This window comes from Boleophthalmus pectinirostris, unplaced genomic scaffold (genome assembly GCF_026225935.1).
Source record: "Boleophthalmus pectinirostris isolate CB_2022bp ecotype Guang Dong unplaced genomic scaffold, ASM2622593v1 HiC_scaffold_17, whole genome shotgun sequence".
Lineage (NCBI taxonomy): Eukaryota > Metazoa > Chordata > Actinopteri > Gobiiformes > Gobiidae > Boleophthalmus > Boleophthalmus pectinirostris.
This window is the reverse complement of record NW_026571115.1, coordinates 31,456,163-31,473,522: the sequence shown is the minus strand read 5'-3', so window position 1 is coordinate 31,473,522 and position 17,360 is coordinate 31,456,163. Positions and strand designations below refer to the sequence as shown.

General features: G+C 40.7%; 1 protein-coding gene across 1 annotated transcript in view; it reads right to left on the bottom strand.

Moving 5' to 3' along the window:
- The window catches only part of LOC110154948 (ubiquitin carboxyl-terminal hydrolase 43-like), a 222,893-nt gene that overhangs the window by 89,135 nt on the left and 116,398 nt on the right, over positions 1 to 17,360 (bottom strand). Inside the window, exons 7-8 of the mRNA XM_055152938.1 lie at positions 10,359 to 10,521; positions 7,795 to 7,906 (exon numbers count right to left, since the gene is read on the bottom strand). Of these exons, the coding sequence (XP_055008913.1) occupies positions 7,795 to 7,906; positions 10,359 to 10,521 (275 nt within the window). The remainder of the gene's footprint in view (positions 1 to 7,794; positions 7,907 to 10,358; positions 10,522 to 17,360) is intronic.

Genomic DNA, 17,360 nt, shown 5'->3' with positions numbered 1-17,360 from the left:
CCATGAGGCCAAGTCGCAGGTCAGATCTGTGGAGAGGCGATCCCGCTCACAGTCAGAATGCATGGTTTTTGGAGCAATATTTGAGCAATAAAAACCCCCCATAACCCCTGTACGAGAAAAGTTCCACAGTGCGTCTTTAGCTCCTGTACCCGGTGTATATTTGTGGTATCCGTGAGCGTTCCCAGGCGTGACTCAGGCTTCCTCCCACAGCTGCTGCGGAGAGCTGACCTGACACAGTCTCCGCTCTAAACTGAGATTCCTTCCCAGGTGTAGACTTAGCGCAGGTTCTGGATATTCTCCGCTCTGCTCTGGGCGTCTACAGCTGCAGGTTTTCGCTGATGCGGCTCCGCGCTCGAGCTAAATGGGTCACGGAGACGTCGGGTTCCCCTCAGCTCATCTCCACAGGTCAGTCCAGGACACGCTCAAGAGGAGCCAGGAATGTTCCACCGTACGGGAATGAACTTATCTTTTTCCAGGGTAAATGTCCCAAAAATAGCCTGGAAAACAAATGCTCTTACTGTGAGTGGGCTTGCCTCTCCACTGATCTGACTTTGTTTGGTAGGTGATGGACCAGAAAAGTTATAGAGTGTCTGTTAAAGAAATATATTCATTATTATTTTATCATTAATTGAACTTACTACTATAAGATGATGTTTGATTGTTTCTGTCACAGGTTTGTCCAAAATAAACGTAAAGAAATGATGGTTTAGTCGGAAAAAAACTTCACTTAAGTACGTTTTTTATTCACACCACAGCCCAATGTGCAGAGTGCAAAATGGCACGTAGAGTCTGGAAAAAAAAAAGAAGTATTTACAACAATATTTACAGCAGCAGCACCCACAGAGTCAGGCCAAGGACAGACAACAAAATGAATGGAGCTCCCGCTTAAACACCCCGTATCACCGTATCGGAAATTATTTGCGTCCAGACAAGTCGTTTCTGTGTCCGTAAGTCTTCCCTATCCACACAGCTCTGAGTATATTGTTTACGTTTTACAGAAATGAAACTTAAAACTGCATGGATAATTTGCATAAACGGAGAACTAAAAAAACAGCTCGCTATTGTGCGCTGATGTGGTTCAGCTTCTGTCGGACTAAAGGACACGACTCAGTGGAATATGAGCGTTCTTTCTGTGACAGAGGGGTGTTCTGCTGATGGTGAGTCTGTTCTGTGTTTCTGTCGTGTTGGAGATGGTTCATGTTAAACTTTTCAGAGATTATACATCTGCAGGTCGTACACACAGACACATGTTTATATGAATGGATATATATTCTAGCCTCTTAGCGTTTTGGCGGTGAATTACCTTGCGGTGCATCAGTGTATCAGCGTTTTCAGGCGTCCACACGGTGCCGGATCAGATCTGTACTCAGATGAATTCGTGGCAGCTGGCGGCACCAGATCATTCCAGCTCTGGAGCCATTTTTCATCAGATTAGTGTGGACGAACACTGGCCTGATTCATCAGCCGTAGGAACAGTCTGACTTCGCAGTGTTAGGATTTGTTCGCTCAACAGTAGGTGGGTACTTTTTATCATTAAACCAAACGCTGCTATTTGGAAGTCACATATGTAATGCACCGCTAAGGGGGCTAACTGGTATATTAAGCTTTTGCCAAATCCCGCAAGAAAAAGGACAATAACGTCTTTCCCCTTGATGAAATTCACCAAACATTCTCTTTATTCCCTCTTTAAATCCTCGATCTCAGGAATCGTTGCCAGCACTGAATATATGGTTCTTCGCTGACTGGCTGGTGCCCGAACTCACACTTCAGGGGTTTTTGCAAATCGTATAACCGTGTATTCTGATTCCTGACCTAGTCGCTGGAGAGAAATTAAATTGAGTGGAGACACTAGGTGACACCAGCCTGCATCCACAACGAAAAGGACTCAAATACGTACCAGTGTGGATGGGGCCTTATTTTAAATTTTGTTCTTATATTTGTAAAATTACATAATCACAAAATCATATTTTTTAAACCCGGTATTACAATATTTTGTGTAAATGCTGTACCCTCTCCTCCCACCTCTTTCTCGTACACACTGGTTATGACTAAGCGTTGTGCAAATACAAAACAGAGTTCCAGGAACAGGGCTGCAGCGGCCTGACACTAACCCACACAGAGCACCAGGGCTGGGGGTGTGGGGATGACCGGACCCCCTCTCTGCACATTCCTGGAAACATATTGATGTTTTGAACACATGAACCCAGTGGAATGCGTTTCCCTCTGGACGTGTTAACCATTAGCTCGCACCTCCAAAGCCAATATTATCATGGGCTGTAACTGAAAGTGTCTCTGTGGAGGCAACTTCTCTAATGCGAGCGTTCACCTGCCTCTTATTGCTTTGTTACGTGCAAGTACGATGTAGAGCACTGAAGGGTCATCATCATCATCATCATCATCATCATCATCATCATTATAATAATAATAATGGACATCTCTTAGTGGGGTCTTGGTGGTGTTTTGTTAAATACACTGAAAAATACAAAAAAAACCAAAAAAAACAAGATAATTTAGACTAGCACTTTTTAAGTAAATTTTATTGCTGTAATGATTTTTTAAGTTACAAATCATTTTTATGTAAATAAATTAAATCAAATATTTAAAATGTTGTCATAATTAATTTAATTGGTGTGATGAAATAATTAAGTAAATATTATCTGTCTAGTAGGGTGCATCATTTGCCCAACTTTTTGAAAAAAATGTGAAAATCAATCTGTACCTCGTATAAATTTTTTACACTTGCCAAAGTAAACTTCCATGAGAAATTTCATGAAATTCTATTGATGTTTACTGGGACCACCAAGCCTCTGAAGTTTAGTGACTGTAGAAGCTTTAAATCTGAGCTGAAAAAAGTGTTTTTCTTTAATAACATCTTTATCCTTTCTGGAAACTTGGGTTTACCAAACCCTGAGCCGTACCTGTCATTGAGATGCTCTGAGTGACGTCACACTCACTTACTCCCCTTTTTGTTTTACTCGATCTATGATCACCACAAAAAGAACAAACTTTATGTCTCTCATTTCATCTATGGCATTTGTGGATATTGGATAATTATGAAAAAAAAACACTCAAAATCTTGACAAAATTGTCATATAGAAAGTTATGAAGATAGAGACATAAAATAGCAACATTTATATTCAACTTTCATTGACACCATGGCCCTAAATGCATCATTTTTAAAGTTATTTGAGAAAAAGTGATGTTTTCTGCAAGAGCCTTAAGGACACGGCTTGGTGGACCCAGTAGATGTTATTCAGTTGAGTTAATATTCCACAGATGTTCTTTTAATTGTTACTGTCACATTTTTAAATTGGTACAAGTTGAATTTCTGACACTGGGGCAAATGATTCACCCTAATGTCTAGTATTTACTGATGTATAATAAAATGGTAAATGATCACAGTGATGTTTTATGTCGAGACAGTGATGTTTTATTCAAACCGCCAACCTTCAGAACAGTGGACAAATGAAAAGCAGCTTTTCTTTATCTAGAAGGACTTTGGTATTACTTAGTATTTCTGGGTTTGTGAAGAGCGACTGTGAAACCTATAAAACATTATGATTATTTATGTAGTAGAACTTACTCGTTAAACACAATACTTCGACTACTTGAGTACAAATTACCACAGTTGATTTAATTTTAATATAGTGAGCGACCAAGTGAGGGAGACAAGTTTGCACCCACAAGTCAAATCTGCACCCACAAGACAGGACATTACATCTTTTGTCCAGGTCTGTTTGTCATCACATGTTGTACATATTTGACCTTCAGGGCCACCGTACTCTTTGACAGATCATTTTCTCCTGTATTTGACACTCTGGGCCTGTACGGTCGACTTTAACACATCACAGATTACTGGATGTACTGGATGTATGCAGTTATCACCAGGGAGAGTGAGAATGACAGGCGAGTGTGGACTGGCCGGGTGATTCCTGCAGCTGCCTGTCAGAGCCTGACTACTGAGTGAAGTCCTGCTGTGGGATTTTGGGAATTGTAATTGTGGAAGAAAAAATAAATAAATAAATAAATAAAGGAACTGTATGTAGCTGTATGTATGTTTTAAAAAAGTAGTACACAACTGAACCTGAGTGACCACAGCTTTAACCTGCAGATAGAGACACATCCAAGTCTGTCTCTGTGTCAGTTTGTGGACAGATGAACTTAAAATATCTCTCTCTGATCTGTATTCTGGAGGTTCTGTGCTAGGGCTGGGCGATATGGAGGAAAAAATATATCACGATATATTTTGCTATATCTCGATATACGATATACTGTACAGGAAAAATAATCCCCTCAAACTACTGCAAAAACAAATATGCCAAATTCACAAATCCCTGTAGACAATAATAATAATTTAACTGTAACATAAAGGTAGAAATAATACATATTGCCTTATTTTCATTTGAAAATAAAACAACTCAGCTCGTCTTTGCTTAACCGTACGATAACCAGAGCCATGAGCTCCTTCAGCTGAGGAAGCTCAGGGAGGTTCATTATTTTAATAGATCCATGTTCCTCACCAGTGGTAAGGAGGTGAGGTATCCCACAATCCACTGTGCAAACCAAACGGTTCTCCACTTACTACTGTACAAGTTCTACATGGCAGCGGATTATTAATAAAAATAGCCAAAAACAGTAATCGAGCAGCAGAAAGAAAGTTTGAAATGAGAGAGAAACTTGTGAGGGACTAGAGGAAAGTGGGGATGGAGAACACAGCTTCACGGTAACTGGGAACTTTCCTGAAGTCACTGGATGGATCGACAAAGCCTGGACTTCAGTGACACCGAAACCATCCTGTCGGGATTCAGAAAGGCCGGAATAATTCTAACTGGAACTGATGCTGAGTCTGACAACAACTACACAGAAGAGGAAGCGACGCTCTGTTTACCTCTGGAGGTCGCGGAGTTCCTCAGAAGTGACACTGAAGAAGAACTGAATGGATTTAGTGATTTGGAGTGAGATGGAGAGTTTGTTAAACTTGTTCTGTTCTGTTGTTTATCTGAAGAACTGTTCATATGTGACGTTGTTGTTATTACTAGAACTTGACTTTCAAGATGAAATGTTGGTTCCTGGTCTCTGATTTTATAAAATACATTTCCCCAAAAAGTGTGACTTATAGTCCAGAAAATAAACCATAACTACTATAACGCCACATCAGTCCGTTTGAGATTATAATGTGTTTAATGCAGCTTTGCGTACATTTGTTTACGTTTTACAGAAATGAAACTTAAAACCACATGGCTCATTTCCATAAACTATAAGTGCTGAAAAAAACTGCTCACTTCTTGCTCCAATCAGGATTAAATATAAGCATTTTATCGATATATACTATATGTCAGAACAGTTTAAAAAAATATCTCGATATGTTTAAAATCTCAAGATATCACCCACCCCTATTCTGAGCTTTGTTATACTGTGGTGTTTTGGTTTTTATATGTGGTGTTTTGGTTTTATTTATCCAATCCGAAAGCAGAATGAGCCTATTTTGGTTGCCAGTTTCAGTTTCTAAATCCAGTGTAAACCTTGACTTCCTCTGATCTGAATCCTCTCTAGTTTAGTACCTAGTTTTATGCCGGAAAAAAAAAAAAAAAAAAGAAGAAAGACTTCAGGTTACCCACAGAAATACTTTTATGAAAATCCAAGTGCATTTGAAGAGACCAGTCTGTAATCTCTCTGGGGCATAGGTTAATACTGAGCTTCCCCAGCAGTAGGCCTACATTAGCGATCCTTTGAAGCGCTCAGATTAAGATGTCACGCCGCGTCAGAGGATGGTACCCGAGCTGTCACACATTTGGTTTTCTCCTCTTTTCTAAAATTAGCCTGAAAAGAGGACCCGCTCGTGAACATTGTGTCAGAGGCGACGCCGTGCTGTCAGTGGGGCTGTTTGCTGCGAGTGAACAGTCATTATCCACGACCAGCGGGGGTCTAATACAAAGGCGAACAGCAGGGGGCGCACACCGGATCTCATGTCCAGCTGGGTTTCCAATAGTACACCTGTATGTTGGCTGCCCCCTGGTGGTGACCCCATAGAGCGCAGGGTAAAAGGCAGAAAGAGCGTTGTCCCGTTATAAGAGAGTGTGGATAGGCTGTGTGGTGGAACAGCATAAATTACCATATGATTTAGACTCGCTGCATTTGCTTCTATTAAACTTACACATTTGTATACATATATAACAACATTAGATTCAATATTGTGTGGAAAATAATGTAGAAGTGTCTAGGGATGGGCATTCGATTAAAATTTCTTTCTCGATTAATGTTTTTATATTAAAATTATTACGAATGCATAAATAAACTCAACTTTACAACATATAAACCATAACCACTATCTCACACACCTGGGATACTGTCCTGAGGAAGTTGGTAGGAAGACAGCGCCAAAACTGTGTAAATCAGCTGAGCGGACACGTCACAGCAACTTCGCATGACTCTGAGGAAGACCACTAATGAGCAGTCGAAACTGTTATGTATGAAAACAAACTCTTGGTCTTAAAAAAATAACCTAATAACATTCACAGTATCGTCATCCAGTTTTGAACAGAAAAAGCTGGATTGTGCATGACCAGCCAGCCACTCTACATTCTGTTCGAAGCTAGAAGGTTCTGGAGCTGGACCATAGATCATTGTTTCCCAGAGACTGGGTTGCGACCCTCAGGTGGGTCGTAAGAGATTTTTTGGGGTTCCCTTGTCATGATTTGCATGTAAGTCTGCAATATACATATACAACAGAGGGGAAACCTCAGGGCCTTCAAGGTCTTCAGTGAAGGTCCAAGAAAAAATATTGAAAGAATTTTTGTAATACTAATATATTTTTTCAGTATTTTTTTTTCAGTGAGTAATAAACACAACACTAGTAATAATTTCTAGATCATTGTTAAAAACTTGGACTACTATTTCTTGGGAAACAAAGGGGATCACAATGGACCAATCACATCTTTTCTTATAATTGTATCTGGGTAAATCAGTGACTCCCCTTGCAGGCACTGAACTTAAGAAACATCTGGAGCACCTTCGGTGGCTGTAGCGAAGGCCCGTGCAATACAAGTCAATGTGGGGATGAATTTGAGATTGACAGCTGTCTTAGCCAATTATATTGAGTTATAGGCGGGATCATATCGTGATATCTTCCGGGCCTTCGTGAATACCCTGTGAGAGCAAATATAAGTGAGACCGCAGCGTCAAAAAACATGCCTCTCTATTTGGACGCCTCGAGAAAGAAGGAGAAGAAAGAATGACCCAGGAACCGAAGCTCGGAGCCCGCAGCCCGCGGCCGGAGCTCGGAGCCCGTGGTCGGGCTGGAGCTTGGAGCGAGGCTCAGAGCCCACAAAGGTGCGGATCCATCCGTCTGCATTTGTTGAACAGTAGCGAATGATTAATTAAAGAAATATTTGAAGCTTCAATTAGCTTCTTTTTTTTTTTTTTTCATTAATGTTCAATAATGGTCAAATCCACCTTTATTTTGTGATTTACGAATAATGTCTAATGACTTGGGTCGTGAAGATTTATGACTTTTAAAATATGGGTCCCCCGAAAATAAATTTGGGAAACACTGACATACAGTGTGGGAAATTTGAGATGATCCAACCACAGGTGCTCATTTGCATCATGAAGAAGACAGAAGACATCTCCTCTTGAAAGTTCTCGTAACCTTCAGAACTTCTTTTACCCTTTTAAAAAATCAGAGAGACAGGATACGGCTCCAGATCCCCTCGTCTTTGTACAGTTCTTGCAGCCTCCCTACCGTAAACGACTGTACAGAACTGCGATCACTGCGAGATCAAACCCACACTGTACCTGGGCCTGGGCTCCGTTCACCATCAGGTAGTAGAGCTTGCTGAGGATGCTCTGCTGCAGCTGGTCCCAGGAAATAGACCGATCCTCCCTCATCAGGAACGGAGGTCCAAACCTTCGAGACACAGAGACAGGAAATGAAAAAACAGTTCAGATCAGACTCATATCCTCCTTTTACACATGCACCGACCCCAGACCATTATCCAACACCGCTCTTTACGAGGAGAATACAGTAACAGTGGAATTAAAATGACACCAGAGGACAATGGGACAATGCAGGACCTCCGTGTAATAATATAGGTTTAATTGAAGTTGTAATTGCATGTTTTTTTATTTATGAAAGATAAGGTGCAAAGTAATGTGAACACTGGAATAATAATGAGCGAGATGCATTCAGGGTCTGCTGGATTTTGTACAGTTGATTTATTAAATGGGTAATTATACAGGTGCTATGATAAATTCACTGATAACAATTGTAATGCTGATTTATTCTTAATTACAAAAAACGTGACGGCCAAGTTGTTTATGTAATCAGTTGGTGTTTTGGTTGTCATGACGATTATACAATCAGAAAGCAGAATGAGCCACACATGAGTCTCTCGTTTGCTGAAATCCAGTTACTTTAAATCTAAAATTAGACTCTCTTATATAAATCGTCACTAACTAAAGCCCAGAACCTGCAGTCAGTCATGAGTCAGTGCTAGTGCAGCCTCTGCAGCTCAAGGAGGGAATTCTGGAGGTTCTGAGCTTTTCACATGAGGCCTGTCGATAAACTGAGAATGAGACAAACTTTGATGTGTCTCAATCTGCAGGTTAGCGTATTTTTCGGACTATAAGTTGTAGTTTTTTTCATGGTTTGGGTGTTTACTGTGACTTATACTCCGGTGCGACTTATATATTAAACATTTCACACTGACAGCCACGAGAGGGCGCTGTAGTCTTGTGTGTCAGTATCTGCTGCTCCTATTACTCCTGTACCACTGTCACGTTACTCTACTGCGCATGTCTCCTGCAGAAAGAGCCTCTGTCCTGTCTGTATCATGTCAGTCGATCGCACCATTACTTCTGAACCACTGAAGTTTTAAAATTTAAGTGACTTCAGTGACACCGAAACCATCCTGTCGGGATTCAGAAAGGCTGGATTCTAACTGGAACTGATGCTGAGTCTGACGACAGCGACACAGAAGAGGAAGCGGCGCTCGGTTTACCCGTGACGCTGGTCCAAAATGCTTAAGTAAATTCGAATAATAGTAATTGAATTTCTTTATAAAAAGCAGTAAAAAGCATTGTTATTATGAGCTGGTAAGACTGGTAAGTATATAGTATAGTGTTTAAATGAAGAATGGAAAAAAATGGATAACGGCCGTTTCCAGTTTACGTGACTTCCATGACTGCGATGCCGGATTTTGCACTGCATACGGACTGAACCAGGACTGATCCAGGTCCGGGACGAGACCGGGACCAGAGCGGGACCAGAGCGGGACCAGAGCAGGACCAGAGCGGACTCCGAGCTTTGACTCCGAGCCTCCGCGGGGTCCGAGCCTCAGCTTCGAGCTCTGGCCCTGCTGTGGGCTCTGAGCCTCCGGTCTGGTCCCGGCCTGATCTCTGTCTCAGTCTCGGTCTGGCCCCGGTCTGATCCCGGTCTGGTCCCGGTCTGGCCCCGGTCTGATCCCGGCCTGGTCCCGGCCTGGTCTCGGTCTCAGTCCTGGTCTGGTCTCAGTCCCGGTCTGGTCCTGGCCTAGTCCTGGTCTGGTCTCGGTCTCAGTCCCGCTCTGGTCCCGGTCTGGTCTCAGTCTTGGTCTGGTCCCATTCTCAGTTCTGATCTCAGTCTCAGACTGGTCTCGGTCTGGTCTCGGTCTGGTCTCCGTCTCAGTCCCACTCTGGTCCCGGTCTTAGTCCCGCTCTCGTCCCGGTCTGGTCTCGGACCTGGATCAGTCCTGGTTCAGTCCGTACGCAGTGCAAAAGTCCGGCATCGCAGTCACTGAAGTCACATAAACGGGAAACGGCCGTTATACGTTTTTTCCATTTTTTGTTTAAACACAAAATCGAAAACTGAAAAAACTAATCATTATCCGTTTTTTCATTTTTTCAACAGTCATTTTTTCATTTTCTTATTTTTGGTTTTATATTGAAAAACGAATGAATGAATGATACGGGGATTGTGCACCCCCTCCCCGTACTGTGTTTGCTTTGTTGTTTTGAACAAGTTTAAATGCAGTTAGACCCTGTAGTGTTTTATAAAACCTAATATGAAATGATTGTTTTATTCTCGTCTCATGGTTCCCATTTGAATATTTTTAGTCGAGCTTGAATGTGTTATGAAAAATCTTGGGGGGAGCTTCGGGGGAGCACTGGCCTTTGAAGAGGAGGCTAGGGCCCCCTCAAGCCCGACCCCCCGGTGCCGCCCCTGCATTAAACTTGTTATATATTGCCTGAAGTTAAATTACAAGTGTATACATTTCTCCAAAAGAACCTTAAAAAACCTCTTGCTTGTCTTTTTTTTAGATAAATGTCATGACATACTGTAGAACAATTCAGACAAAGTTTAACATCTCTGCTGCTCTCACCTGACCACCTGCTGCCCCGCCCCCGCAGCGTTACACACCAGCAGGAGGATCTTCAGTGGGACGGTCTGAGGGAGGAACTCTGTGGACAGTGCCCCCGACGCCGTTAACCTTTGACCCCCAGAGCCCGAGCAGTACGGGGAGGACGGCAGGCTGTGGTGGTACCCTGGAAAACAAAGTGAAATGTCAAAATACAACCAGGAATTTATGTGTTTTCAGTGTGTACATCACTGTCAGACAGTTATAGCCGACAAACTTTTGCTTTTCAACCTGTTAAAGTGAGTATTATAGGTTTTTATGATTTTCTAATTTTTGTCTTGGGCCAAAACCTGTTGTAAAAATAAATGTTTTTACATTAATTCAACAAAATAAAGGTGCTTTCTTATTTGTGTTTGTCAAATAATTCTTTCTGTGAACACTGGAGGAGTTTTGGCCCAAGATAAAAACATGATTGACAGGTAAGAGCATGGAAGAGATTTTTAATGCAGCTGTTGTATTTGGAAGACAAAGTACAACAGATTATTAAAATAACTCTTTCAAGTGGATATTATGCAAAATCAACTTTTAGGAGCTTTCTACCATGTTATAACATTGTTTTCTCATCAAAAACTTGCATGTTTGAGTAATCAAGTGATCTCTCCTCTGTAAGACTGTAAACTGTAAGATTCTGTCCAAAAAACAAACTGAAACTTATTAAACATGTTAATACGTTGTAGTCAGAGTATAGTATTTTCAAACTAACACAAATGTAAAAGGGTTATATGTGATTTGTAAATGATTAAGCTTCATTTCCACTGAGTTTCCATGACAATGTGCCCACTCAGGTCTATGAGACACACCCCGGTCGCCCTGCACTACTCCATGCTGACTGAAGACTGTATTTTCAAGTTTTATTCAAATCAAGTTTATTTATGAAGCACATTTAAAACAACTTCAGCTGACGAAAGTGCTTCACATAAAAATCCACAAAAACATACATATGCAAATATAAAGATAACACAATACATCTCAAAAGTACAATAAAAACACTGAGATAACCTGACTGGCTCGTATTAAACACCAGGGAGAAGAGGTGAGTTTTCAGTCGAGTCTTAAACTGTGTTACAGACAGAGGATCTGACAGGAAGAGGAAGGTTGTTCCACAGTTTTCTGGGCACTGCCACAGAAAAGTCTCTGTCACCTCTCGTCGTCTTGAGCCTAGTTTTGGACACGACCAACAGGAGCTGATCTGCTGATCTCAGGCTGTGGGCAGAGTACGGGGCTGCAGTAACTCCCTCAAAGAGACTGAACATAGAGTGTAAACATCTGAACACAATCAATAACATTTTAAATGGTACATGATAAAAGACAAGAAGCCAGTGCAGGTTACACAGAACAGCACAGGTGTGATGTGTTTTTGTCTCTTGGTATTTTTCAGCAGAGGAGCTGCAATGTTCTGGACACGTTGTAAACGCTGCAGGAGCCCTGGTCCAGCCCAGCATACAAAGAACTGTAATAGTCCAGATGCGATGTTACAAAAGCATGGACAGCATTTCTATATTGGGAGCAGCTCCATTCAAGTTTCACTGCATCTCGTCCTCGCCAAGGAGGGCAAGAAAGAGTCCACCTCATCAATGTCCAGAGCTGAACACAGTGTGCGGGAGCCAAGTTAGTGATGATCGTTTACACAAGAAACGCCCATCCTTACAAGGTTCACACTATTACGTTTTGTCACATATGTCGCTACTGACATGCTGCTGGTCGTCTAATAAGTGTGTGAAGGCATGTGTAGCCCCGCCCCCACGAGAGGGTCCCAGGTCCCTAACTGTGCCAGACCCTCTTGGACAGTGGTGCCTCCAGTGGTCCACTTGAGACCCCTACAATGGGGCATATGGAATGCTTTATGCAGTTGAAATACTCAGTGTCTGTACAGACCTGTACTACACCAGTGGAAACAAGGTTTAACTCGACATAGAAGTCTAATACCTCCTCTTTAAAATGTTCTCTTTCTTTACTGTCTTTGCCACATTAGTTTGTCCTTTTTGTCAAATCAGATGATCAGATTTTGGGGTGTGCATTTAAACAAAACCAGTGACACAAAACACAACTCTGGTACGTTTACGATGAAGAAAAGAACAATATTATAACATGGTCCAAATCTCCAAAAACTTAATGTCGCATTATACAGACCCTCTAATCCAAAAAGTTAATGTCGCATTCTATAGACCTTCTCGTCGCTCTGGCACCTAACTCCCCATTATCTCTTCATTAGCTTAGCCTTAATAACGTACTCATATTTGATAAGAGACCTGTGACAGACGATGATTTATGGTCCTAGTTAGAGTCTACGGAGCATGTTAAAAAGACAGTGATAAAGAGGCTGTGGTGCTCCTGTGAATGCCCCGTACACTCTGACACAAGTGGCTGATGGATAGGCCTGTCATCATGTATCGCTGAAGTCAACATAGACGATAAAGGATAATGCTGAAACCAGACCATAAAGCAGAACTATACTACTATAAGAAAAGATTATAAATGTATGAAACGGTTAAACGGTTAAATGTTAGTTTGTGTAATTTTACTTCATAATTCAAACTTCTACAGTTTAAAAAATAAAAATAAAAATTCCCACTAATACAAAAAAAGTTCCTCTGATAAATACTGACACCAAAAATGATTGTTCCATTTATAATTAGTGCTGTCATGCGATTAAAAAAATTGAGAGATTAATTAATTATGTAATTAATTAATCTAATTAATCTCATTTTAATCTCACCTAAAAATTGCTGAGAAAAGCCTTCAATTTGAGGTATTTTCATTTAAATTCATTATTACATTATTGTGGCAGATCAAAAGACTGATATAGATTTAAAAAAGTGACTTTATAAAGTCATTTATTGTTCAACAAATCTCTCCAAATTGGCTGTTGAGCCCAAGTCTCCATGAATAAAAAGTAAAGTGTAAAGTAGCAAAGACGAGGAAATCTGAACATAATAACTTTTGTCTACTTAAAGACAATAAAAAGTCCAGTCTTTCCTTAACCATATTAAAATGTGGCAAGTCACTATAGGACAGTAGTGCAGACATCATGAGTCTATGCAGGTTGTTTTCAGGCGATATTATATTAGTTATGTTCTTTTATATTTCACGTCGGGAGAATAATTTCCAAGACACGAATGTGTTTTTACCTGTGCACTGCTGCTCTGTTCTACTGGCTCTTCGACCTCGTCCACTGTGCCTGACGCCGCCAACTTTAACATGACGTTTACATCGCTCTTACTGCGCGCGTTTTGTGTGGGTTTCCGGCAATGAGAGGAATTACCGAAATAAAAAAATGTATAAATGTGGTTTTTGTGTGTGTGTTATTGTCCCAACAACACATAAAAACAGGTTTTATAATAAAGCAACTCGCATACAGAGACACTAAAGTTAGAGATTAAAAATGAGATTAACGCGATTAAAAAACATAACGCGCTAAATATGACTGTAATTAATTAATCGCAATTAACGCGATAATTTGACACCCCTATTTATAATATATTGAAGTTTATATAGTAATTATCGTGAAAGGCCTATTGATGAAAAGTTTGATGGAAACTACTTTCCAAAAAATACAATTCCTACTAGAAAATGTAAACTATATAGTTGGGCAATATACCGTATTTTTCAGACTGTAGTATATGTCGGAGTATAAGTTGCACCAGCCAAAAAATGCGTAATGAAGAAGAAAAAAAATATATATAAGTCGCACTTTTTGGGAGAAATTTATTTTAAAATCAGAGACCAGGAAGTGACATTTCATCGTGAAAGACAAGTTCTAGTAATAAAAATATAACAGAGAACAACAAACTGTTAACGTCACATATGAACAGTTCTTCAGATAAACTATAACATAAACAACAGAACAGAACGAAGTTTAACAAACTCTCCATCTCACTCCAAATCACTAAATCCATTCAATTCTTCATCCTCGGTGTCACTTTTAGCAACTCCACGACCTCTGGAGGTGAACACAGCGCTGCTTCCTCTTCTGTGTAGCTGTCGTCAGACTCAACATCAGTTCCAGTTATTATTCTGGCCTTTCTGTTTCCGTTTCGGTGTCAGTGAAGTCCAGGCTTTGTCGATCCATCCAGTGACTTCCAGGAAAGTATCATGGTGCATCCTCCTGGTGTCACAAGTTTCTCGCTCACTCGATACTTTCTTTCTGCTGCTCCATTACCGTTTTCGGCTGAGTATTTCGCTATTTTGCAGCTTGTAACCTGCAAAATATGATTTTGTCTTTGGGGGCATTTATGTTCAGTCTTTTCAGTCGTCTTTATAAGTTTGTTTAATTTTAAAATTTTCAGTGGTTCAGAAGTAATGGTGCAATCGACTGACATGATACAGACAGAACAGAGGCTCTTTCTGCAGGAGACATGCGCAGTAGAGCCAAGTGACAGTGGTACAGGAGGAACAGGAGCAGCAGATACTGACACACAAGACTACAGCCTCTCGTGGCTTCACTGTGAAGAAGTTGCAGGAAACACCCAAACCATGAAAAAAAAGTACAACTTATAGTCTGAAAAATACGGTACATCCCTGTGCCAGAAAAGCTGCACAGTGCATCAGCACCTTTAACTAACAAAAGTTCTGTCAAACAGTTTTGGATAATTTTGCTTTGTACTTTGCAGGGTGTGTGATGCTAACTATAGGCACTGCTCTGTCTTGTCTTAGTTGGAACTACAACAAGTGAGATGATTTATGCTGTTAAACCAAGCTAGACAGCATTAGCCAATAGTTTTTCAGACTGAACTCAGGCTCAGAGTTACAAAATGTATTAAAATATATTTTCTTGACTTTGCAGATTATCTTAAAAAATTGGCAGTGTGTGCTAATGTGTGTATTGTGTCATCATGGAAACTGCTGAACATTCCACTATAGACGTACATGTAGAACACCCCCAGCGTGATGTCACTGCAAAGTATCAATAAAAAGATTTATTTTAAAAAGCTCCTCCACATCTCATTTTGCACTTTTTGTGAACTTAGAAGTGACGTACTGTATTTTTACTGAAACAATTTTTCCTACGTGAACTCAAACACCCATATATTTTTCTCGCCTTACATCATTCTATACCACTTCCTCTTAAAAACAAACTTTCAGCTCTGTACTCACGTAGCCCACACATGCCCAGAGCTAACTGTAGGCTTTGTTTTTGTTTATCCCACTCGCTCCCTGGTCCCTGGTCCCTGTTCGTCAGCTGCTCGGGCCCAGACTAAATCAGACACGCCACAGGAAGAGGAGAAGACCGAGGACGTCTCTGCAGACCTACCACCATCCAAACTCATCTCCAAGACAATCAAACACCTCCGCCTCTGGAGATGTCCACCAACACGAGCGAAACCAAATCACACAGGAAGCCAAGTTTGTGTTAAAGAGAATATATTATGCACAACTAACTTCAGCTTTTATATAACGAGTCATAATCAAAAACTAAATTAGAGACAAACACATGAGTCACGAATTTCAGACTTCCGGTCATCGCACAATTCATACTGGGAAGGATTTTCAGACAAAGTGAGCATCAAATCCCCTTATTTGATTTCCCAGTGCAACGTGTCTATTGACAAAGCCGATCTTTTCAATTCTTTTTAACCATATCACTTTTGTTTCTGGTTCTGATATTGTCGTGTTTTAGTTTTGGGATTCGGACATTGTTATTGTGTGGTTGTTCGATGTCCTAACAGGGGAAAACGGCTCGAGAAATGGACTTCGGAAGTTTGCGGACTCCATAAACTGACTGCAAACCTCTGTTCGGATTATTTCGCTTCCCAACGGAATTGAAAAATAGTGAAAGGCGAAGGCGATGGGCAAGACTGATACACAGGAAGGACAAATCATCTCGAGTTTGCAACGAACATTTTGTACGTGGAGCGCCAACAAAGCAAAATCCCGTTCGTTAAGTGAGAGGTGCAGAAGACAAATAGATTGAGCTGCACTTTCTTGTTCTTGTGGTTTTACAGCATCATCACGTCTTGGTCGATTTGCAGTGGAAAGTGTTTCTTGGCGAACAGCTGGTGCCTTTTGACTTTTTAAATTCATAACCAAGGTTGAGCGAGGGATCGGGATTTTGCTTTGATGGCGCTCCACATAGAAAATGTTCCCTGCAAACTCGGGATGATTTCTTTTTGGTCCTTCCTGTGGATCAGTTCTGCCCATCGCCTTCGTCTTTCACTATTTTTCAATTCCGTTGGGAAGGGAAACAGTTTGAACGGAGGTTTACAGTCACACAGATCTGATTTCTTTTTGCAGTTAAGGAGTTCGCAAACTTCCGAAGCCCGTTTCTCGAGACATTTTCTGCTGTTAGGACATCCAACAACCACACAATTACGATGGCTGAATCCCATAATTAAAATATGACAATATCAGAACCAGAAACAAAAGTGATATGGTTCTAAAGATGATGCATGTATTAAAAACAACAACAAAAAAATCTCCTTCCAAAACTGAAAACCCTGTCACTTACTCTACGAAGCTCCTCTGTGTTTTTAAACTCTGTACACCTTCAGTACCAAAATGAAGTCAGAAGGTCCACCACCTGCTTGGAGATGCTTCTACTACAACTGCTACTACTACGATTACTATTTCTACTTCTACTACTACTACTACTGCTGCTGCTGCTGCTACTACTACTGCTACAACTACTACTACTATCATTACTACTATTACTGCTACTACTACTACTACTACTACTAATACTACTAATATTACTCCTAATATTACTACTACTGCTGCTACTACTATTGCTACTACAACTGCTACTACTACAACTACTAGTACTACTACTGCCATTACTACTATTACTGCTACTGCTACCGCAATTACTATGACTACTACTACTATTAATATTTCCACTATTACTATTACCACTACTATTACTACTACTACTACTGCTACTACTACTACTACTACTACTACTACTACTACTACTACTACTACTGCTACTACTACTACTACTACTACTACTACTACTACTACTACTAGGAT